Here is a 24,507-nt window from a genome sequence, read left to right as displayed (position 1 = left end):
TTACTATTATTATTATTATTTTAATTATTATTATTTTGTTTTAATATTTTTTATCGAATGATGAAATAAATCCATAGAATTGCAATCCAAGGGAAACAATGTGATTGTTCTTTTATTTTGAAAGGAATATGGAGTTACCTCTCTTGCATTTTCATGCTAAGGTAATCAGCAAGGACTGTGAATTGAGAACTAGTAACGGCCCTGCTACTCTCTATGGTTTTTCTGCGTGAGAGATGTGACAAAATAAGTAGGTCTCGAGGGGCGGGTGCTTGCTTTCTGAGTGGTAACACGCTGGACGTAACTCTTTCTCTCCTAACTGACGATACCAACGTTGATTCCAACAGAATGTGGTAAATAATTACGGAGAGAAAGAGTTAAGGGTTGACGAATTCCTGATCCAGGTTAACCATGATTACAAAGCTTATATCAACTCTGTCTGTCTGTCCGTCCGTCTGTCTCCACCGATTCGTCCAACTTACAAGAAGCGGAGGCCCTTGGCGGCTGCATAGTTTGCCTATGCATTATGTCTTGAAGTTTCTTTTCTTTTCGCTTAATCCTTATTACCACACAAGAGACTGCATGGCTCTCGTTTGTACTTAGCTGGTTTATGGGTAGGCCTACGTGATTAAATATTGCGTTAAAAAGTAGGAACTGTGGATATTAGAGAGTGAGATTGAGTAGTAAATGAGAAGAGTGAAGAGGGAAAGACTGAGGGATAATAAGAAAGGAGAGAGGAAGAAATAAAGGATAGACGGGGAATCGGAATATCCCAATCGCTGTGATTCAATAGTGAGTTTTATTAGAATATTTTTTGCATTGGTAATTTTTGACTTTGTAGCACTTGTCAAATTGTCAAAATACTGCTCTGCTAGTAAAAATTTGAGAAACACTGCCATAGACCTTTTGATGATTCTATTCATAGATTTAGTTTATAAATGTGTGCGTACCTTTGCGTACTGTTTTTGAACACGTCCAAAGTCTTGGATTGTGAATTGAGAAACTAATGAATCCAATACCATCCATTTGAAGACTACGATCTATTAAAGTTTTGTTTACGTTATGGAAACATAGGCACTGACACGAGGAATCACATTCTGCTCAGACCGATAGAGAGAGAGAGAGAGACAGAGGGGGAGATATTGATTAGTATAAAAGTAAGATGTCTGGGTCGATCTAAATACGAAACAATGTTTAGCCTACACTGCAAGGTTAGTATTATACTAATTATAGTAATAAAAGTAAATTTCCCCTTTCAGACCTTGTGGTCTATAGGGCAGATGATGTAAAGGCCATCTGTTTTTGTGGCCTATGGTTAACGAGGGCGTCATGTGGCCAGCACAACGACCAACCGCCTTTACTTTTCCCCAACTAATGTCAGGTACCCATTAGAGCTGGGTGGGCTCTGAGGCGCCCGAAGATCCCAAAATTAAAAATCCCAGTCTCACCAGGATTCGAACTTCGGACCCCTGGTTCAGAAGCCAAGCCCTTTTCCGCTCGTTTAAAAACGTATTAAGTAACTATGGACCCCAATGAAAGAAAAACAAAATTTCAGGGTGAGTTTTTTTTAATTCATATCTTATCTTATAAATTACAGAAGCTCCTCCAGAAGAGAAGATAAGTACGTCCAATTCGTATAAGTGTCCTTCTTCTTCTTCTTTGTTCTCATTTTTTTTATGTTGGACCATTCAGATGACTAGACTAATACATAAGTTGAACTGCGCAGTGGTTTCCAAATCAGGGAGCTCTCCATATTGCTAGAAGTGTGTTAATCTTGTCATGCGTGTTAATTAGAGGCTTAACGTTTGCTAGGTCATTGATTGTCCTGGCTAATTTAGGCAGCCTTTTTGATGCTCAAATCATCTAATGGAACTATGGAAGAAGAAGCACTTGTACGAATTAGTCCTATCCTGTAGAATATGAAATGTGCCTTATTTGTGTTATTACTACGTTTTTTTTTATTTTATTACTGTTATTATTACATCCCTTTGTCCGGCTTTACGCCTCACTGATTAGATTACATTTCTCTACGGACAGTTGTTATGTGTAACTGATGTTTAGAAGGCATAGAAATAAATATCCATCAGAATTAGTATTCCAAACTACACTTTATCAATGTATTTTAAACTTTGTCTTCCAGCCCGGCGACCACTATTTCCAATTATATATTGAGCAGGCTAACAATGACGTGTTGCGGGTTTGAAACTTGGGCGGAAGTCAGCCTCGGTTTGATTCTTACCATTGTTTTGAAAGCACAACTAGGTAAACCTCTAACAGGAGTAATACTTCATTTAAAAAAAAAACAATTCAAAATTGATTTTTTTTTAATTTTCTAATGCGAAAACTCTCTCTTTTTATCCTAAAAGCGAGAGTATTCTATTATTCATATCCCTGAGTAGTTTGTTTTTTTTAAATCAATAATTCATATGCTGTGCAACGTCAATTAGAAATACATTATATACGACATACACATGCGCAGTTATTCAGAACTATTGTCTAGAGTTTGTTACACCAAGAGAAAAGAATTATTTCTTAGTAGTTTCTATTCCATGTATATGAGAATTGACTCTTCCAATAAACCTATTTCATTGCATCCTTTAAACTTATATTTCTTTGCTTTGCTTTCTTCTTGATTCCAAATAAATGTCATTGCTACCAAAAACTCAAACTTCTTCTCTAAAAAGAGCTCTAATTTCCTTGCATCCACGAAACTCATGTTTCCATGCTTAAAGGGAGAGGCCCTTGCTGGCGACTTCAATGCGCTATGCGCGTTGGACCGTCGTTTGGACTTCTCGATGGTCCCGGGTTGATATTCCCGGGTTCATACATTGCCCGCTGCCATCCCAAGTCATCCTGTGGGAGGTTTGGACTTGGAAGTAAATTATCTTCTACTCTGAAAGAACATCCGAAACATGTAAAAACAAATCCTAAACAGCACTGGAGCCAACATTATTGTTCCATAATACTTCTTTAATTATTATTTGTTATAATACAAACGTGTATCAAATCTTTTTTGGGGGGCAAGTAAGTTTTGTTTAAGACTTTTTTTCAAACTTTTCGTAATTAATCAATAGATATGAAACAGATTTAATCTCCAACGAAAAAAACAATGATTATATCAACTCCTTAGCAACAGCAGTAGATGGGTTCAACCCTACAATAAGCACTCACTGCCCCGAAGGCTGGACGGGCCCCAAGTGTGATTACAAATGTTTGTGTTCCATGGAGAAGTGTAATGAATACTCAGAATGCCAAGACAGTGTGAGTTGCCTGGAAAATTACTTTGGACCTGCATGTCAGTACGGTAAGGGTGGTAATTAGCTTTCTATCTGTTTCAATACTTAACGGCCTTTTTGTGCTATTTCGAAAGAGGGCAAACAAAAGAACTACTAAATAAATGAAACAAAACCCAAATGTATAGAGAGAGGGGGGGGGGGAATAGGAAATTTTACTTTTGGGATATATATATATACTAGCAGTACACAGCACACACCGGCTACGACCGTTGATTTGTTCACAGTCATTATATTGTTAATTGTGACCCTAACATCCACTCCTTTTTTTTTTTATATTTTTTAAATTAAATAAGGGGGCACATTTTAACCACCCCCCGAATATACATTTTATCCCGTGAATTAGTGTATCTGTTAGAATGAAATGAAATGGCCCGCTCTCTTTCCTTCTCTCTCTATCTCTGGAACCCCCATTTGGTGTTTTTTTTTAACCTTCACATCGTAATTTCTCCTACAAAAACTTTGGACTTGATTTGGAAAGACCTGCTTTATAACGTCCCCCTCCTCAATACACATACGTTATTGGCCGGTGAAATCTAGTATCACTTTTACTAATCAGCTTTCCATTTTCCTTAAACCTACCGCCTACAACAAAAAAGTTAGTCCTACGTACAATCTCTGATTTGTCTTCGGCGTTTTAAGTAAGTCATTATTAAGTAAATACTATACTAAAGGTCGGATAGTTTGTCCTCATCTCGTTTTAAAAAAAATTGCATTAGTTGTTGATCCTGTCAGAGTGGGTCGTACCTGTTATGTTTATACGCTTTTTTTCTCAATCTGAAGACGGTTTTAATTTCATTCTAATCCAGCAATTAGTTTTATAATGCATTAAATTGGATATCCTATTAATTCTCTACTTGACTTTGATATCCTATTAATTCTCTACTTGACTTTGATATCCTATTAATTCTCTACTTGACTTTGATATCCTATTAATTCTCTACTTGACTTTGATATCCTATTAATTCTCTACTTGACTTTGATATCCTATTAATTCTCTACTTGACTTTGATATCCTATTAATTTTCTACTTGACTTTGATATCCTATTAATTCTCTACTTGACTTTGATATCCCATTAATTCTCTACTTGACTTTGATATCCTATTAATTCTCTACTTGACTTTGATATCCTTATTAATTCTCTACGATTCGTTCACAACACTTTCAACAGTGAACATAGTGCCCAACAGTATTGAACACACGGGACCAATACTGGACCAACTTGATTCTACCTGTACCAGCATGAGCAACGGATCCTCCCAGAGTGTTCAGTTCGAAAGACCCCAGGCGTTTACATTTCTGAGGCTCTTTCTCGAAGATTTAAGTAAGTTTACTTTTGCTTTGGTAATAGGTAATAATAACAATAATAATGTTAACTGACAACATTATTTTACAACAATCACACAAGAGAACAATCAAAATACAACCAAAAAAAATACTTTAAAAAAAGAAAACAAAGCTTATGTAAAGTGTATCAATTAGTTTGGATCAGTCATGTACTTACATTTGTAATTATCCTCGGACGACAATCTATAAAGGGGACTAATTCAGCTTATACCAGCGCTTCAGTCAAGTACTATTTCTTTCCCTTGTTTGAGATACCAATCAAAGTAATTTATTATCAATAGTTAATTAACTAATTGGTTGATTTTTTTAAAATTGATTCTTGCGTTGTCCGGTAAAAGAAATAAGTGTGCACAGTGCATTCTTTTGTAAACAAAAAAAGAATTGATGCCGGTACTCAGTGATGGATTGCCTAACTTTTAACTACTAGTAAATTAATAATAAACGTTAAAACGCAAGAAAATTAATAATTTTTTCACCACATAGAAAAAAAAGGTGCCGGTACACCGTACCGGTGCGTACCGTCACTAAAAAAAAGCACTGATTGTGCAAAATTTTAGTTTGATCCGAGATTGGGTGTCGGAGAAAAAACGTGTTTAACAAAGTTTTGGCCAGACAGACAGACACACAGACAGACAGAGTGAATTAATAAAAGCTTTGTAAAAAAAAAAAACCTGCACATATGCTATGTTGATTACAAAAAGGTCTTTGACTCAGTACCGCATAACCTGCCCCACCACCAGACAATTTCTCAGAGGACACTTTTAACAGGACTACAGTAAATTTTATTTCTCTCCAATGCAATACGACCCTGGCAATGTCAGAGAATGAATATTAGTTTCACTGCTATATTAGGTGACATTTGATTGTGCATGTCAATGTAATTAAAGATGACTTGTTTCACTTTGAATTTTGGTACTATTTGATGTCGCTTATGTTCACTCCAGTTAGTACATAACAACAGATATTAAAATTCATCAACTAAAGTCTTGCTTAGCAGACATATTTATTTACAATAAGATAAAATAAAAGTTCGCTGGCAATTCCAGCCATCACATGAAATAATTCACATTATTGTATAACATAATCCAAATAGAATGTCATCAAACACACAGCTAGCAATACTTCAATGCTTCAATACTTCAGTACATAAGACACGTCTGTCTTCCTTCAATTACATTGCGTCTACTGCATGTGGTCAAAACCTCAACACGAGATTTTCTTCCCATAATGCCACTGTGGATTCTTGTTCTCCACGTGAAATCTCCGAAGCACAGATATAGAGTGTATATCGTGCTTCAAAACTATTCCATGTCACACTGCAACTAAATTAAATGAGATGACAATTAGTTCGTTTTTAGCCTCTTCATTATAATAATAATAATAATAACTGTTATATTTAATTTTGTGGGGGGAGGCGTGGTGGCTGAGTGGTAAAGCACTTGGTTTCAGAACCGAGGGGTCTAAGGTTTGAATCTAGGTGAAGAATGGATTTTAATGACGTCCTTGGGTTTCGCCGGTATACTAGTTTTGCTCCTCCGTTCTCTTGACATTCTTCTCAGGTGACCTGCACAACCTGAACTGTTCTTGGGCGTCAAATTAGGTGACATTGGCACTTGTGCTATTTACAATATTTGTGTGCTATTTACCAAAATTTTATCCTTCGGTTAACGAGGTTGTCATGTGGCCAACACAACGACCAACCGCATCTACATTTTTCCCAACTAATATCAGGTACCAATTAGTGCTGGGTTAGATCCCGAAATTAAAAATCCTTGTCTTCGTCCGGATTCGAACCTCGTATCCAGGTTCGGAAGCAAAGCGTTTTTTGCTCAACCACTGCGCCTCTGATTTGTCTATATTTAGGCAAAAAAATGGAACGTATTTGGGCTGCTGTAGAGTTTATTTGAGGCTAATTTATTACAGCAAGAGGTTTTTACAAAGTTTATATCAGCTAACACTGTCTGTCTGGCTGTCAGTCTGTCTGGTAAAAATTGTGTCATTTCACCCACATCCCTTCTCGGTTCGAATTGAAACTTCGCACACTTATCCGTTGGCATAGACAAGAAGTGACTCTATATTTAAAGAGTAACCAATTATTTAATAGTCCTTTAATATTCACAGATATGGCTAAATTTGTTAGGTTTTGTACTTTTCAATAATTGTTAATACCATTTCTCCGACACATATTCTCCACATTGTACCTAATTTAAAAAAAACAATGTACAAAAATAAATTATTGATAATTAATTATGTTGTAAGGGAAATAAATTTTACATCATTGATAGATATAGATGTAAGGGCGGAATTCTTCCCCTTTGATAGGCTTTGTTTTTTTTTTAAGATGTTTTATATTTGGCTTGTTTTTTTTTGTTTTTGTTTTTAGGGCCGGGCGGGGGGTTCTATACGGTAACAAAATAAGGAAATACGATCTGCGTTTTTTTCCCCCGTGTATTCAAGAAGAACATTAAGACTTATTTATTCAAAACTTTTTTAGATTAATTTGTCATTTTAGCTTTCGTGTTAATGTTTGTAAGATGTGACCCACCCGCCAGACAGAACAGTGTACACTGTTTTCATTCAGGCCGGTGAGAGGGAGCTCTTGTTCACTTTTGCTGGCTTAGAGTTCCAAGAGCTGAAGGCACAACTCTACCTGACAGTTTCAAGAAGAAGAAGAAGAAGAATAGCTCTATATAATTTAAATTATAATAATTATAATAAACAAAGTACTTTAATATAGATGTACTAGTTAAAATGTTTTTGCAATGGTCAGCACTGTGAAATAAAAACAATTTAAATAACGCATTTGTTGCTATGTCTCAGCTAAAATGACCAGTGTTGATGTCCAGTTCAGCGGCGGCGACTTTAAGACGAAGAGATCTTGCGAGACGTTCAGCTACATGTACATCTCCTCCACCACGATGGACGTGCACTGCTACACCTCTGAACTGTACACGGAGGTGGAAGTCATCTGGTACGGCGATGTTGACGTCTGCGGCATCTACATCAGCGGAGGTAGTGCCAGCTAGAACGGTGGTTAGCGTCACTCTTAATGGGAATTTAGGCGGTACTCCGTGCAGTGCGTAGCTAGGAATTTGCCATCATTTAGGCGCCCGGGGGGCGGCTTGATCTCTTTGGAGGCACCTGCATTAAGCGTAATATTTAATATTTAATGTAAAAAAAATTGGAAACAATTATTTGGGAGCTCCCTTCAGATGGGGGACCTGGAGGGATTTTAAAATTCCCTCCTCTCCCCCCCCCCCCCACCCTAGCTACGCAACTGACTCCGTAATACTGATATCCGTGATGACTCGGATGAAACAAACCTGAATAGCACGGCGATTGGGTGGTAGGGTCGGTTGTGTGCAGTTAGACTTTTGATGCGTGACTGTGGCACCCTGTCGTTGAATTTGAAGGTCAGTGTACGCAGACACCCCTATTGATGTTGAGGTGACCTAGGGCTATGGCAGAGCTTGCTGACAAAATGTCATTGAAGTTTTGGGGTTACACGTTCTGGTCTTATAACAGGATCGTATAGAATGAGTCAATGAGACAGTACTAAACTGTGGTCTTTACATTTAGTGTAGCATTGTGTGTCTGACTGTGTGTGTGTGTGTGTGTGTGTGTGAGTGGGCTTATGTGACGAATTTGTACTTACCACATTTTTTATCGCCATAGTCGTGAGAGCTGTCGTGTGACATTCTAAGGGGGCCTTATACTTCAACATACTAGATATTAGCTGACCGAAGGAATGTATGGGGGAGCGTATAACTTTATTCTTAAGTAAGGAAAAAAAAGGAGGCTCCTTGGCAAAATAAACAATATACAGCATGGGAACAAATCAAATCGATCGATATAAGGCTGGGTGGCAAAATACGCTTGGTTATCAAAGAAGACTTTGCTATCAAAGAAGACTTTGCTTAGCCTCCAAAGGCAGCACGGAAACCTTCTCTCAAATAGATTCTCATCTCACAGCTTTACAAAACAGATTGGAACATAGCACCAATTTGAAACTGTCTGTGGAACATAGCCCCAATTTGAAACTGTCAGTGGAACATAGCACCAATTTGAAACTGTTAGGTAGAGTTGAGCCGAAAGTCTAAGTCAGCAAAAACCAAGAAGAGCTCCATCTCGCCGGCCTGAATGAACTGAGTCTTCTGTCTGGAAGAAGGTCTTACATGTGTCTGGGTTGACACTGTCCTTTCCAGTGACTCGGTCACTCCGCACTGCACTAAAGACGCGGGCGAAGGCACACAAGGACCCACTGCCATTTTCCTTTTCTATATCTGGCTAACTGTGCAGGACTCGCCATTTTTTGAAACTATCCCATGAGGTACGTCACACAAGGTTGTGGGAGTTCTTTTACCACCCCGCACAGTGAAATTGAAATACTCTTACACTCTTTAGGCACCCCCCTAGGTTTATTGAAAGAAAATATTTCTTTATTTTCTACAAATGTTATGTCATCTCACTCTGTCTGGTAGAAATTTTGTACACTCTATTTTTCCCCACTTCCCATGTTATTCTCGGATCAAGTTGAAACTTTATAAAATCATTCATCGTCCAAGGCAAAATATAGTCAGTCACAACGTAAATCAATTAAGCGGCATAGTCAATTAATTAGTGATAATTAATTAATTAATCTTGTTGAACAAAAGATAAATCATGCACTATTGAGAGATATGGCAGTAATTGTACAGTTCTTTTCCTTATAGAATCTTTTGTTGTTTTTTTAAAGTATTTTTTCTATTTCGCTTGTTTAAATTCCTGTTCAAATGGAAATAGCCTTTTTTTTTTTAATTGCTTGTCTGACTCATTTAAGGGAGGAATCTGGTTGCCAGGTCGTCAGCGAATTCTTCAAGTAGTGATGCAGACCAGACTGCCGACAAAGCTGTTGACAGTCATACGCCATCCAACACCATCTGCTTTCATTTCAGCGCTAATGACACGGACCCGAGATTCTCCGTAAGCCTGACCGGTATGGTCAGAATACATAAGGTCATACTTTACGGTTGTGATGGTAGGTACGCTTGGGTCTGTCTGGGAGTATGCACGAGATTTGCTTGAAAAAAACAACAAGACATTAACCGGTGTTCTACGATAAAATAAACAATGTCGAGGACAGTGGCGTGGAGGAGGGAAGTCCAAATTTGAAAATCCCCCCCCCCCCCAGACCAGGCCCTACTTGAGGCGGAGGCCAAAATGAGTTCCGAAATTTGTTTTTACATTAAATATTACACAATTATCTCCTGTCATGATGTCGAATGTTTTTTTTTAATGCAGGTGCCCCCCTGAAGAGGTCAAGCCCCATCGGGCCCCTAAATCCCTAGCTAATATGAGATTCCTTTTTGTTAACGAACCAAAACAGAATTGAGCTGTAATTTTAACACTATCTCGTTGCGTGGCAATGACTTAGTCTATGTATCAGATCTTATAAATGACCGCTAGTTAGTTGCCCATTTGTTTTTAACTAAGTTTTAAGGTCAAAGGTTGTAAGTGTAAAGCTGAACTCCGCAGAGCTAAATGAGTTTGTTAAACGTAAGAAGCAGAAGTAGGGAAAAGGCTAAAAACGCACCTACCCTGTGACCGCGGTTGTGTATCAAGGGTTGGCAGTGGCGTGGCTAGGGGGTGAGGAGGGGGGTCCAAATTTGAAAGTCCCCCTCGGGACCCATCTTGAGGGGGCCCCCAAATGAATGTCCTAATTTTATTTTTATATTAAATATTACGCTACTGCCATGCAATCTTACTATTCACGTGGAGTCAAAACTACTAGACAGCATTAATTTAGATCAGTGATGCTCAAAGTACGGCCCGCGGGCCAGATCCGACCCGCGACGTGGTTCTATCCGGCCCGCTGAGACCTCAGCACAAATTGTAGACAATCCCCCCTTTATAAAAAAAAGTTTGAAAAATGTATTTTTACAAACGTTAGGGCTCTCACTTTTCTCTGATGGGTTTGTAACATGACCTTTATCATTTTTTGTTTACGAAATGGGACTCTAAATGTAGAATTTACCAGGAAAAGTGAACGGATCTTTGCTATTGAAACATGATAATATGCCAACATATTTGATTTGTAAATAAAATGTGGCTGTTTAAAAAAACAACCCCATGTATAACAGTATTATGAACAAATATGACGGCACTCTTGGTGTGAGCCGCAAATAAAAGATTGTTAACTACTTCTAGAGATTGGAGGATTAATGGGGAAAGTTATGAAAAAGAGAAAAGAAAATGAGTTGGCGGTAAAACTAGCTAAAATGTGGCTCACATTTTATGTAGAGAAATGAAGTCACTTTCCGACGCGTAAAAAAAAGAAAAACTTTCCAATGTCTAATCATGAATGTAAGTTTCTAATCAAATAGTTTCAAGTCAGTTTCATTTCGTTTTTTGTACCTTATCGGTCATGTGGCCAGTGACATGAGTGTCGGAAATATAAATGGCCCGCAGGATGAATAAGGTTGGGCATCACTGATCTAGATGATGTAATAGATGCCTTTGCTGCACAGAAAGCACGACGTGAGGGCGATATGAACTGAGATGTGTCACTTGTGCATTATCAACGGCATTATTCAATATATAATTACTTTTTTTGTTAATTTTACTTTTATACTGTACCAATTTGAATTTAGACTTATATTTACTAAGTACATACGACCTCATATCATGTCGAATTTCGAAATGCGGGGTCCCTAAAAATGTCAAGCCCCCCGGAGCCCCTAAATTTCTAGTTGCGTCAATGAGGGATGGCACCTTTTTTTTTTACACGCAAAGTTGGTAAAATGATACATAGTTTTGTAAGATGTAAAATACCACGAACTTTATAGAACATTATCTTAGAATATTATCTTAGCATATTATCTTAGAATATCATCTTAGAATATTATCTAAGCATATTATTTTAGAATATTATCTTAGAATATCATCTTAGAATATTATCTTAGAATATCATCTTAGAATATTATCTTAGAATATTATCTGAGAATATCATCTTAGAATATTATCTTAGAATAGTATCTTAGAATATTATCTTAGAATATCATCTTAGAATATTCTTAGAATATCATCTTAGAATATTATCTTAGAATATTATCTGAGAATATCATCTTGGAATATTATCTTAGAATTTTTATCTTAGAATATGATCTTAGATTATTGTCTTAGAATATAATTTTAAAATATTATCTTAACATACTATCTTGGAATATTATCTTAGAACTGAACTCTTGCTGACTTTCAGATTGTGAAATGAATGTGTCATCAGGACCAAATCATCTATCATTGAAAGAGAACAGCACCAGCTTGCAAGCTCACCAACAGGAGTGGAACTTACTCCTTCATCTTGTATCTCCAACTATATCTATCAAGTCAAAATCTGTAGACTTAACTTTGTGTGAGATTGTCGTCTTAGGAGGTAACAAAGGCTATCCTTCTATTACAACGCGCTTGTGTGGCTGTGAATATGTTGGTTTTTTTTTGTGTGTATATTTTCAAAACTATGTCCGCTGACCCCAAACTTGGCCTTATTGCCGGATATATTTATTTCCATGACGAAAGAACAGAAATCTTCTCTACGATATAAAACACTTTTAATTCTCAACTTGAAATCATATGAAAATATTGAACACACACGTTATAAACGCCCGATATAACCTAATTTTAATAATAGATTCACAAAAGTAAATATAACAAGGTTACAAAAGACAGTTTGTGTAGAAACACAAACTCAAAATCGGCCCCCCGAAGTGGTCCACCCAGGCAGGTTTCAATATTTTCAGAAAGAACATCCGAATGAAATTATATCAAAGACAAATGAGAGATAAGAATGGAGAAAGAAGGTTAACAGATCTTGTGTAGTGCCCCAACGGTCCCGCAGATCAAAGGATAGGTGAAAGTGAATGTAAAGTTAGATGTGAACCTGGCCTAACTAGTTCCCCTTTCAGACATTGTGGTCTATAGGGCAGATGATGTAAAGTTCATCTGTTTTTGTGGCCTACGGTTAACAAGGGTGTCATGTAGCCAGCACAACGACCAATCGCCTTTACTTTTCCCCAACTAATGTCAGGTACCCATTAGAGCTGAGTGGACTCAGAGGCGCCCAAAGATTCCAAAGTTGAAAATCCCAGTCTTCACCAGGATTCGAACCCGTGAACGCCGGTTCGGAAGCCAAGCGCTTTACCACTCTATCTTTTATTCCAATCCTAAAAAAAAAAAAAAAAAAAAAAAAAAAATTTCCGCAATATAATAAAGGTTCATGAAAATGTAGTTTACAAGATTACTATTCGTTTTAAAGTAGGTTTAACTTACTATTACATTTCAACACTTTGTTACAGAAGAAAGACAATGCCTCTGTCATACAACTTATATAGCGACTATGGTTCTCTTAATAATTGGTGTTTTGTTTTTAAATTAAATTTTGGCTTTTACATAGCGCTACTTTCATGCTTATAGCAATCTCAGTTGTGGACCAGTGGGGGGGGGGGGGGTCGGGGTATCTAGGAGAAGGTTTTTTCCGTGCTGCCCGAGTCGGGTGTCGAACCTTGAGCGCCCTTCATAAGTAGCCAAGCAAGTTCAAGCGCACTTAGCCTCTCGACTACGCCAATCTCTCATTCAATGGCCTTAAGGAAGAAACTTTACTTTAAGCATATGTGTACTCTCTGACGGTAGATATTGTTGGTCCGCTTTTATAGCACGAAACAATGTTTTCTAATTTCTAATTGTTGTTTTAAATTTGATTCGACTTATATACATACTAAATGCTGTAAGGGTGTCAGTGATTAGTTGGAGAAAGTAAAGGTTTGGCCATATGAAACCGTTGGCCATAGAAGCATATAAATATTACATCGTATACCATACAGATCCCAAAGTCTGGGAGACAAAAAAGTTCTTCTTTTTGGATTACCTGAAAGGTTACCATGGATTAGACTGTCGCAATGTTAGACCAAAATTGTCTTTCAGATTGTCAGAAAGGTTTCCATGGACTAGACTGTTCGTGGCAATGTAAAGACTACTGCCCACAGCGACGTTGTGACCTGCTCCATGACACTTGCGCCAGCTGCGGACCTTACCGTTACGGCACTGATTGCAAAGAAGGTAAACAGCCAACATTTTAGTCATAGAACCATCTTCTTTGCCTACATAACTTAGGTTAAAACAATCAAAATATAAAAATCCTTTTCAAAGAAAAAAAGCTTATCTAAAGGAGAAGAACCCCATCCTTAAAAGTTTATCTTTCAATAATGTACAAATTATTTCCCTCATTCGATATCAAACAAAATAATTAATTACTAATAATTAATTTATTAATTTTTTTTTACTGATTAATGTCTTGAACTTGCGATCTACGGGCGGATGGTGTAAAAGTCATATGTGTCTACGGCCGACCGTTAACGAGGGTGACATGTGGCCAGCACTACTGCCAAACTCTATTTACTGCCCCCAACGTAATGACAGGTACCACTTAGAGTTGGCTGGCGTCCTAAAAATGCCGAAGCTTTATAAGATTTGAAACTCGAGGCCTCTCGGTTCGGAACTGAAGCGCTTCACCACACCATGCCCCTCTTTTAATTTATATCTCGCAAAAAAAAAAAAAGATCAGATAAAAAAACTATTTTATTTTGTTAAGAAGACTATACCTCCTTTATATAATGTACGGAGCGTTTGTTTTTCTCGTAATAACTAATGAATGATGAATGTTAGATTACAAAACAATGGAAGATTTGTTTACCCCTCTCCCCTCGCCCCGTTCAGCAACGAGCTAGTAATTCTATTCTCAGCTATAAACATCAACTGTAAAATAAAATTATTGTAAGGAAAATCGTTAGAACCGTTTTTGAGATCCGAAGCCAGGTTCCACTTATTGGACAGTCTTATCTTATTGGATACCCTTATCTTATTGGATAGATATCGTACAAATTTGTTTCTTTAAACTATTTTAATTCGCAAATATAACTTAAGTCCTCCAAACTGTTGCATCGCTTTGGGAAGTCTTTTAAAGCGAGCGCGATGTACATGCCCACCATAGTTAATATGCACTTTCTTCAACATAGATAGATATTAGACTACCCCCCACCTGCTCCATCGTAAGTCCGTCAAGTCGTCGCGTATTGGGCAATAATGGACATTTACTGGGATTTACATTCTCCTGCTTCGTTCGGCGCATTGAGGGGCAAGCTGTCTCCAATATTTGAAGCCTGCTCCCACCTGGTGTCTACTGCTCTGAAGTCCTCCATGCAAGTTGGGCGCCAAGTTATACTAGAACGTCCCTGTGTTGGATTTCCTCCATTTCATGGCAACTCTTGGCAATCATAGCTCATCCTGTCGGAGGACATGTCCCGGAAACCTCATACGACTCTCGGTCACAACCTCATTAAGTGGTCGACTCCCAGTTCGGCAGAGCATTTCCTTGTTTGAGACCTGATCTCTGAGATGTACTCCAATAAATCCGTCTTAGCCATTTTGTTGGAGCCACATTTAGTCTTTTCTCAATTTCGTTCCATACTAAGTCACACTGTATCGGAGGGTGTGTGGATAGTGTCGAAGGAAGGGTGTGTGGATAGTTTCGGAGGAAGGTGTGTGGATAGTGTCGGAGGAAGGATGTGTGGGTAGTGTCGGAGGAAAGGCGTGAGGATAGTGTCGGAGGAAGGTAGGGAGGATAGTGTCGGAGGAAAGGCGTGAGGATAGTGTCGGAGGAAAGGTGTTTGGATAGTGTCGGAGGAAAGGCGTGAGGATAGTGTCGGAGGAAGGTTGTGTGGATAGTGTCAGAGGAAGGGTGTGTGGATAGTGTCAGAGGAAGGTTGTGTGGATAGTGTCAGAGGAAAGGTGTGTGGATAGTGTCAGAGGAAGGTTGTGTGGATAGTGTCAGAGGAAGGGTGTGTGGATAGTGTCGAAGGAAGGTTGTGTGGATAGTGTCAGAGGAAGGTTGTGTGGATAGTGTCAGAGGAAGGGTGTGTGGATAGTGTCGAAGGAAGGGTGTGTGGATAGTTTCGGAGGAAGGTGTGAGGATAGTGTTGGAGGAAGGATGTGTGGGTAGTGTCGGAGGAAAGGCGTGAGGATAGTGTCGGAAAAAGGTAGGGAGGATAGTGTCGGAGGAAAGGTGTTTGGATAGTGTCGGAGGAAAGGCGTGAGGATAGTGTCGGAGGAAGGATGTGTGGATAGTGTCGGAGGAAGGGTGTGAGGATAGTGTCGGAGGAAGGGTGTGAGGATAGTGTCGGAGGAAGGGTGTGAGGATAGTGTCGGAGGAAGGGTGTGTGGATAGTGTCGGAGGAAAGGCGTGAGGATAGTGTCGGAGGAAGGATGTGGGGATAGTGTCGGAGGAAGGGTGTGTGGATAGTGTCTGAGGAAAGGTGTGTGGATAGTGTCGGAGGAAGGGTGTGAGGATAGTGTCGGAGGAAGGGTGTGTGGATAGTGTCGGAGGAAAGGCGTAAGGATAGTGTCGGAGGAAGGGTGTGTGGGTAGTATCAGAGGAAGGGTGTGTGGGTAGTGTCGGAGGAAAGGTGTGTGGATAGTGCCGGAGGAAAGGCGTGAGGATAGTGTCGGAGGAAAGGTGTGTGGATAGTGTCAGAGGAAAAGCGTGAGGTTAGTGTCGGAGGAAAGGTGTGTGGGTAGTGTCGGTGGAAGGCTGTGTGGATAGTATCGGAGGAAAGGCGTAAGGATAGTGTCGGAGGAAGGGTGTGTGGGTAGTGTCGGAGGAAAGGTGTGTGGGTAGTGTCGGAGGAAGGGTGTGTGGATAGTGTCGGAGGAAAGGCGTAAGGATAGTGTCGGAGGAAGGGTGTGTGGGTAGTATCAGAGGAAGGGTGTGTGGGTAGTGTCGGAGGAAAGGTGTGTGGATAGTGCCGGAGGAAAGGCGTGAGGATAGTGTCGGAGGAAAGGTGTGTGGATAGTTTCAGAGGAAAAGCGTGAGGTTAGTGTCGGAGGAAAGGTGTGTGGGTAGTGTCGGTGGAAGGCTGTGTGGATAGTATCGGAGGAAAGGCGTAAGGATAGTGTCGGAGGAAGGGTGTGTGGGTAGTGTCGGAGGAAAGGTGTGTGGGTAGTGTCGGAGGAAGGGTGTGTGGATAGTGTCGGAGGAAAGGCGTAAGGATAGTGTCGGAGGAAGGGTGTGTGGATGGTGTTGGAGGAAGGGTGTGTGGGTAGTGTCGGAGGAAAGGTGTGTGGGTAGTGTCGGAGGAAAGGCGTGAGGATAGTGTCGGAGGAAAGGTGTGTGGGTAGTGTCGGAGGAAAGGCGTGAGGATAGTGTCGGAGGAAAGGCGTGAGGATAGTGTCGGAGGAAAGGTGTGTGGGTAGTGTCGGAGGAAAGGCGTGAGGATTATGTCGGAGGAAAGGCGTGAGGATAGTGTCGGAGGAAGGGTGTGTGGGTAGTTTCGGAGGAAAGGCGTAAGGATAGTGTCGGAGGAAGGGTGTGTGGATGGTGTCGGAGGAAGGGTGTGTGGGTAGTGTCGGAGGAAAGGTGTGTGGGTAGTGTCGGAGGAAAGGCGTGAGGATAGTGTCGGAGGAAAGGTGTGTGGGTAGTGTCGGAGGAAAGGCGTGAGGATAGTGTCGGAGGAAAGGTGTGTGGGTAGTGTCGGAGGAAAGGCGTGAGGATAGTGTCGGAGGAAAGGCGTGAGGATAGTGTCGTAGGAAAGGTGTGTGGGTAGTGTCGGAGGAAAGGCGTGAGGATAGTGTCGGAGGAAAGGTGTGTGGGTAGTGTCGGAGGAAAGTCGTGAGGATAGTGTCGGAGGAAAGGTGTGTGGGTAGTTTTCTTAGGAAAGGCGTGAGAATAGTGTCGGAGGAAAGGTGTGTGGGTAGTGTCGGAGGAAAGGCGTGTGGATAGTGTCGGAGGAAAGGTGTGTGGATAGTCTCGGAGGAAGGATGTGTGGATAGTGTCGAGGCTGTTTTTACTTTGGCCCAGTTGGCTTTCATTTATTGTATGTCTATTTTTGCGATACCTCTATTCAAGTCACACTTTTCGGAGTGGGCAAAGGGTGGGTGGACGCGATTCTCTAAAACGACTCGAACAATTTTCCTAGAAAATTTGAAAGTTGATGCATATCGCTGAGAAAGAATTACTAGCTCGTTAGCCACACTGGCAAAACTCTACTTTGACAGTTACAATTTTTAAATTATAAAAAAAAATTCATTTAAATTTGGCTAGACTAGAAAATATTCGTCTGGATCGGACTATGAGTCTTCGGGTATTTCCGAATGTAGGTCTTCCTCATGTAAGAGTTTATTAAACTAATGTTCAGGAACAGTTTTCGCTCTGTGTTCCAAGTCTAGATCTAAGGCGTAACATTAGAATGTTATAAAGCCTTGTTGATATATTCATTCACTTATTTCTTTGCCTAATTACGATTTTCCGGCATACTTTGGAATTGGGGTCATCGGTTTCAACTTCTGAGATAAAAAGACGTATAAAGCACTTAATTCCGACGTAACATCAACTAAAAGATGCAATAATAGTAACAACTAAAAAAATCATTACTTGTAATATTAACTAAAAAAATCATTACTCGTAACATTAAAACTAAATATTCATTACTCGCAACTTGTCGTTATATCAACTAAAAAAAAATCATTACTCGTAGCATGAACGAAGATATTTAATACCGTTACTTGTAACATCAACTAAGAATAAAAAGTAAAAAATGTATTACTCGTAACATCAACTAGAATATTTATTACTCTTAACATCAACTTAAAAATTCATTAGGCTACTCGTAACATCATCTAAAAAATTCATTACTCGTAACATCAACTAAAAAATTCATTACTTGTAACATCAACTGAAAAAAATCATTACTTGTAACATCAACAATAAAAATGTCATTACTCCACAGCTTGTCCTTACTGTAGTGGCTTAGGACTTTGTGAAAACCTGAAAGGTGCCTGTTTAGAAGGATGCAAGCCAAATCAATCAACTAAATGCATTTCATGTAGGTATCTTTCATTTCTTCCTCATTCAGTTCAACCTCTTTCTTTCATGCACTTCTTTCCACTCACCTGTCTTCTCTTTTGACGCGGTAATGAAAATCTAATTTTTTCAAATACCTGAACTTAAATTAGGTGCAACGGTAACTTGAGGTCATATGAAAGCTATCCCCCTTTTTAAAATTAAATAAGCATACTGGATTTTCAAACAAGATACACCTATTTCAAATAAGATACTACATTGTCAAAGATACACCATTTTTTAAACTATATAGCCTACATCTTTTCAAAAAAGATACTAAAGAATTTTGTTGTTATATCGCTACATAGTGATCAAGACATACGTTTTAGAAGAGGGGAAATAACACTGTCTTTTTTCTTAGTAATATAGTGTGAAAACTGGCGCACAGGTTGCTGAGGAAAAGAGAACAGCGCTGGCAGAAGAAAAACGCCAGAGAAGAAAAGCAACACCAAAAGACACTAGCTCCAGCTGGAATAACCTGCTCAGTGTGCAGCCGAACTTTCCGGGCTCACATAGGTCTCACCAGCCACATGAGTAGGCACAAAACCCCAGTGCAAAGTCCTCAGCCCCCTGGATAACAAAAGTGGTCACTATCGAACCACGATGGGCGAACTATATATTGATCAAGACCTACGTGTTCAAAGAGGGGAAATAACCTCTTATTTTTTCATTAGTAATATAGTTAGATTATTTAGATAGGCTTTAGTTTTGTTGTCTCCCATGACAGTAAGGTACAATGTTGATTCTGTTCTACGTACTCATTGCTATCTTTAAAAACTATATGTTAAGGTGACTGGATATTCCGGAAGCAAAAGCGGGACGCATGTCGACCATGGGGGCGTTCTTCTTCTTTGTTTCCATTCTTATGTTGGAGTGTTCAGATGACTAGACCAGACCAATGTATGAGATGAACTGTACAGTGGTTTCCAAATCAGGGAGCTCTCCATATAGTTTTCTTTGTATAGGGGTGCTTTGGGGCCAGTGTCTTGTTCTGGCCTCTTGGTAAAGAGAGCAGTTTTGGAGGACATGGTCGGCATTCTCTGGTGACACTCCACATAGGCAGACTTCACTATCTCCAATTTTGAGCATCCGGTACATATGTTGTCTCATTCTGATGTGTCCAGTTCTGAGGCGAAATATTAGACGTTGATCTTGTCGGAATAGCTTATAATAGGCGTCATCTTTCTTGTGATGGGAGTTAAAAAAAAAGGCTTTTCTCAGATAGACCAAATAAATAAGCTTTCAACAATCAATACGTCATTACAATAGTGCATTTAAAACATGGAAAAAAGAAAAATGGTATTTGGAATTTCGATTAGTTCTACATTATCTCTCCTCTCAGCTGTACCTTCTTTATTTAGCGAGTCTGTTGATCTGAGAGTATTACGTTATTCATGGCCGCATGTTTCTCCTTGTAAAGTTTCGGCTCTTGCAAGATGGTGTCACTTAGGTCTATTATTTTGAAAGAATCTCTGGAGTTTTCGGTGTCCAATTTACACTTCAAGATTAGAAGTCTTTTTTTAGTGCTTCTATCTATAGCTGTTTCTTTTCATTGGTCAACAAAAAGTCGACCATCAGTTTTAGAAAAGAAGGTAGAATGACTCAAAGTAGAAGAATTACTCAAGCCTTTTTTTGAAGTAACGTCTGTATTATATAAGATAAGATAAGATGAGCCTCATACACAGAAGCCTTGGATTAAGAAGCAAACGTGTCAGTGTGGTAACTTTGAAGTTATTAATTAAAAGGCACTGCGCTAAATCATATTTAGAAACAAAGTCTTTGATCGAATTTTATTTTTATCAAAGCGGGATATTTGCCGTCCCACCAGGACATTGTATGAAAAGCGTGACAGACGGACGCCTAGGTGTGGACATCTGGTCACCAGGCACCAGATGTAGGTTGAAATTATTTTTGAAAGAAGATTAATAAGCAACTTACGCACAATTTTCCTTGATGATATTGTGGAACACCTGTTTTGGTACTTAGGAGTGTACTAATCATTAATGTGTCCGCTGCATGCTAAATAAATATGTCCTCTCTTCTCTCTTGAGTTGCTTCACTTCTACTGACGCGGATGTTAAACTATTAACGCTACAATTAATAGATCTATAAACAACGCCAACACTATAACACCAGATTCATGAGTGAATTTATTTATACACTTTGTTAACACACATAACATTCCCAACATTCAATCCCTCAGTCAAGGGGAATCATTCAAGCTACTCATATAAACAATGTCAACAGAACTAGAGTAGCACAACTGACATTAGACATCACTAATTAACTCATTGGTTAGCAGACGATGCACATTTACTAATATGAAATAAAATAAATACATAGGCTCAGAGAACAATGGAATATAGGTTCCGGAACAACTCATATCTCACAAATCATAAGTTTAGAATAAGAATCACTTCACAAAGACACTTCGTATAAGTCTCCTACTCTTATAGAACAAAAACGTATGTCCTTCCTCTCTGAGGACCAAGTCACTACTGCTCGTCTGACCACATGGGCAGATCCAGACCGAGACTTAAACTTCCACGTGCGAATGGCACGCTTTTTTTTTGTGTGTGACCACAGTTCACAACGTGTCACAGTGATTCTCAAACAATGTTTTGACATATTGCCAGCATCATTTCGGACACGTATGAAACGCATTGTGTGACTATCACTACTCTTTATAATAGCTCTTTAAGGACTGAATAAAAAAAAAACCAAAACGTTGTGTTTTTTTCCCTCCTCAGATGAAAGTATGGCAGACAATGCAACAGCAGACGATCGTTCTATAAGTAAGTGAATTTAATAGCTTTTACATTTTTCAAGCGTTTTCAGAGTAGTCATTGCAATCAAATTATTTCAAACTACCCCCCCCCCCCAAACTCTTCAATAAATTTTCACTGAATTCCATGAGCGTAGTTGGGTTGTTGTTTTTTTTTTTGCTTTAAAAGCTCCCTCCTCAATTTAAAGTCCATGATCATAGCAAAGAGGGTTTTTTAGGTTAGCCCCATCTCCCCTTTTTCCAACAAAAGGAAAAAGCAAAGCTACAAATACTAAATTTCATGAGTGTAGCCAAGAGGGGTTTTGAGGTTAGCCCCGTCCCCCCTTTTCCAACAAAAGGAAAAAGCAAAGCTACAAATACTAAATTTCATAAGTGTAGCCAAGAGGGGGGTTTGTGGTTACCCTTGCCTCCTCCAATTAAAAAAAAACTACAGTCAAACTAGTGTGTTCCATTTCTACCAGTCGTTGGGTTTCATTAATGAAAAGAAGTGAATAGCAGATTTATTTATTTTTTTTGTTAGAAGAGTTGCAGGATAATAACCTTCAGAATGTGCATTTTTTAGTTTTAAATACAGGAAATACTGCATGAGCGTAGCCAAGAGAGTTTTGGAGTAAAAACCTCTACAATTTAAAAAACTAAAGGAAAAATACAGTCCACAAATTCGAAGAGCGCAGCCAATAAGGAGGTTTTGATGTTAAAACCTTTCCTCCAACCTCTGGATGGCTGCCTGGTCGTGCGGTTTGCGCGCTGGACTGTCGTTCGGATTTATCGACGGGCGAGGGTTCAAACCCTGCCCGCTCCCATCCCCCGTCGTCCTGCGGGAGGTTTGGACTAGGAAGTAAACTATCTTCAACTCTGAAGGAACATCCGAATTATGTAAAACAAAACATTTTACAATACAAAGAAAAAAGCTAGAGTCACTAAATTCCACGAGAATAGCTTATATCCATTGCCACTTCCGGCAATGATAACCTGCGGGAACCATAAAAGATGCCTTTGAACGACATATAAAATCCTTAAAAACAATTTGCCCCCATTAAATCAGATCTGGACGCGAAATGATTGGCTCCATTACATTATGGCTAGAACCGGGTTATTTAAAAATTCATTTATTCCATTTTTGTCTGAGGTTTCAAGCTCAATCATGGTCACATAAGAGCCTAATTCATCAAGCGCTGGTTCGGTGTGTCTTTTTCAGTTGTGTGTATGTTAGCATTCACGTCTATGTTGTTATTGTTATAGGAAGCGTGGTCGAGAAGCCAAGTGCGCTTGAACTTGGCTTGGCTACCTAGAAGGGGGCTCGAGGTTCGACACCCGACTCGAGCAGAGTTGCCTTTACTGAGCGCCTAAAGGCAGCACGGAAAACCAACTCCTAGATACCCCCCTCCCCCCCCCCCCACTGGTCCACAAATGAGATTGGACCAAAAGCGCTTTGAGCATGCTATAAGCATGAAAGTAGCGCTATATAAAAGCTATAATAATAATAATAATAGTAGTATTGCTCGGTTGGAGTTGGAGTCAAACTGAATTCCCATCTGTTTGGCATAAAATTATTTGTTCTAAAAAAAACAAAAAACAAACATGATCCTATCTTTGAACAGTGCCTTCCAAAGGGGAAGAACGCTTCCAAGTCTGGATGGTGTATCTAGTTGTGGCAGGGGCAGCACTCACCACAATCACGCTCTGCCTGTTATTTGTAAGCCTCACCAAGCGAGATTCCATTATGAATTTGAAGGTGGTTGGCGAGTCTATAGGCCTACCTCCAGCCAGACGGTTGAGCAGGATTAGGTCGGAGAGTGTCGCCTAAACTTTGTGATAGTGACTCATACGTGCCCTCTGTACAAACTACGTACAGTACGATTGGACAAGTTTTTAAAAAGCTTTACAATTGTTACACTGACATATATAATAGTACCACGACTAATGACTTTAATTTCAATTAGTAAAACTAATTACGTATGTCAGCTTTGTTTTTATTTGATCTTTCTTTATAACTTTTGTTTTACTATTATTCGTGTGTCCGAGTACTTTAAATTTCATTTTTATACCCAAATATATATGTCCTATATGAAGCAAATAGACGAATATGCTGTACTAACAGCGGCTAATAACGTATTCACATTATTTCGGCTTTCCGAGTCACTCAGTCGAGTAAGTCTGGTAGCATTGGATTTGCTGTCAGAAGAGAAGTGACCTCATAGAATATATATATAATATATATATATATATATATATATATATATATATATATATATATATATATATATATATATATATAGACTAGGTGTATATTGCTATGAATATTATCTGAATTAACTACTTGGAGGGAGGGGGGGGGGAGGCGGAGGACGGACGTTGTACAAATTTAAAAAAAAAAAAAAAGGGGGGGGAAGGTCTTGACTAAAGAAAGTGTAACACTGCAGATGACCAGAATGAATTCAGTAGAATGCTCTATATATAAAACAAAAGCATTTGTTCATTTAATTGGTTTCATTTTATAAGAAAATGAACTTTCATAATTTTTTTTTAAAATTCTTATGACTGTGTTGACGATCATATGTAGGTGTAGATCTACATGACTTGAATTACGATCGATTTGTTAATATGTAGGTGTAGATCTACGTACCTTGCATTACAATTGATTTGTATGTATACTTGCTTTGTATTTGAAAATATTAAAAATATTCCATTCCTCGTCATCGTCCCATTCCCATGGTTTCCTACTGTATGCTTTAAGTTCCATGGTTTCCATGTTTCCTATTATATGCTTTTTGTTCCATGGTTTCCTATTATATGCTTTATGTTCCATGGTTTTCTTGTTTCCTATTATATGCTTTATGTTCCATGGTTTCCTATTATATGCTTTATGTTCCATGGTTTCCTTGTTTCCTATTATATGCTTTATGTTCCATGGTTTCCTATTATATGCTTTATGTTCCATGGTTTCCTATTATATGCTTTATGTTCCATGGTTTCCTTGTTTCCTATTATATGCTTTATGTTCCATGGTTTCCTTGTTTCCTATTATATGCTTTATGTTCCATGGTTTCCTATATATGCTTTATGTTCCATGGTTTCCTTGTTTCCTATTATATGCTTTATGTTCCATGGTTTCCTTGTTTCCTATTATATGCTTTATGTTCCATGGTTTCCTTGTTT

The 24,507-nt window shown here is 38.9% G+C and overlaps 2 protein-coding genes across 2 annotated transcripts in view; both read left to right on the top strand.

Annotated features, from left to right (window-relative positions):
* Positions 1 to 24,507, top strand: part of LOC106057274 (phosphonoacetaldehyde hydrolase-like) — a 284,305-nt gene that overhangs the window by 201,117 nt on the left and 58,681 nt on the right. The window lies entirely within an intron of this gene.
* Positions 955 to 23,538, top strand: LOC106057275 (uncharacterized). Its single transcript, XM_056014831.1, has 11 exons — positions 955 to 1,208; positions 2,138 to 2,259; positions 3,128 to 3,301; positions 4,464 to 4,616; positions 7,460 to 7,651; positions 9,459 to 9,656; positions 11,877 to 12,050; positions 13,595 to 13,729; positions 18,451 to 18,546; positions 21,314 to 21,358; positions 22,950 to 23,538. Exons 2-11 carry the CDS (start codon positions 2,181 to 2,183, stop codon positions 23,153 to 23,155), a joined length of 1,452 nt encoding a protein of 483 aa, XP_055870806.1. The 5' UTR covers positions 955 to 1,208; positions 2,138 to 2,180; the 3' UTR covers positions 23,156 to 23,538.

Source organism: Biomphalaria glabrata, chromosome 16 (genome assembly GCF_947242115.1).
Source record: "Biomphalaria glabrata chromosome 16, xgBioGlab47.1, whole genome shotgun sequence".
NCBI lineage: Eukaryota > Metazoa > Mollusca > Gastropoda > Planorbidae > Biomphalaria > Biomphalaria glabrata.
Note: the sequence above shows the minus strand (reverse complement) of the source record. Positions and strands in the feature narration are given on the sequence as shown.

Excerpts from the sequence above, each read along its gene's own strand:
- LOC106057275 (XM_056014831.1), top strand. The coding sequence starts at position 2,181 with ATGACGTGTTGCGGGTTTGAAACTTGGGCGGAAGTCAGCCTCGGTTTG. Across the intron at positions 7,652-9,458 it reads CGGCATCTACATCAGCGGAG|GGAGGAATCTGGTTGCCAGG; the intron begins GTAGTGCCAGCT and ends GACTCATTTAAG. Across the intron at positions 12,051-13,594 it reads TGAGATTGTCGTCTTAGGAG|ATTGTCAGAAAGGTTTCCAT; the intron begins GTAACAAAGGCT and ends ATTGTCTTTCAG.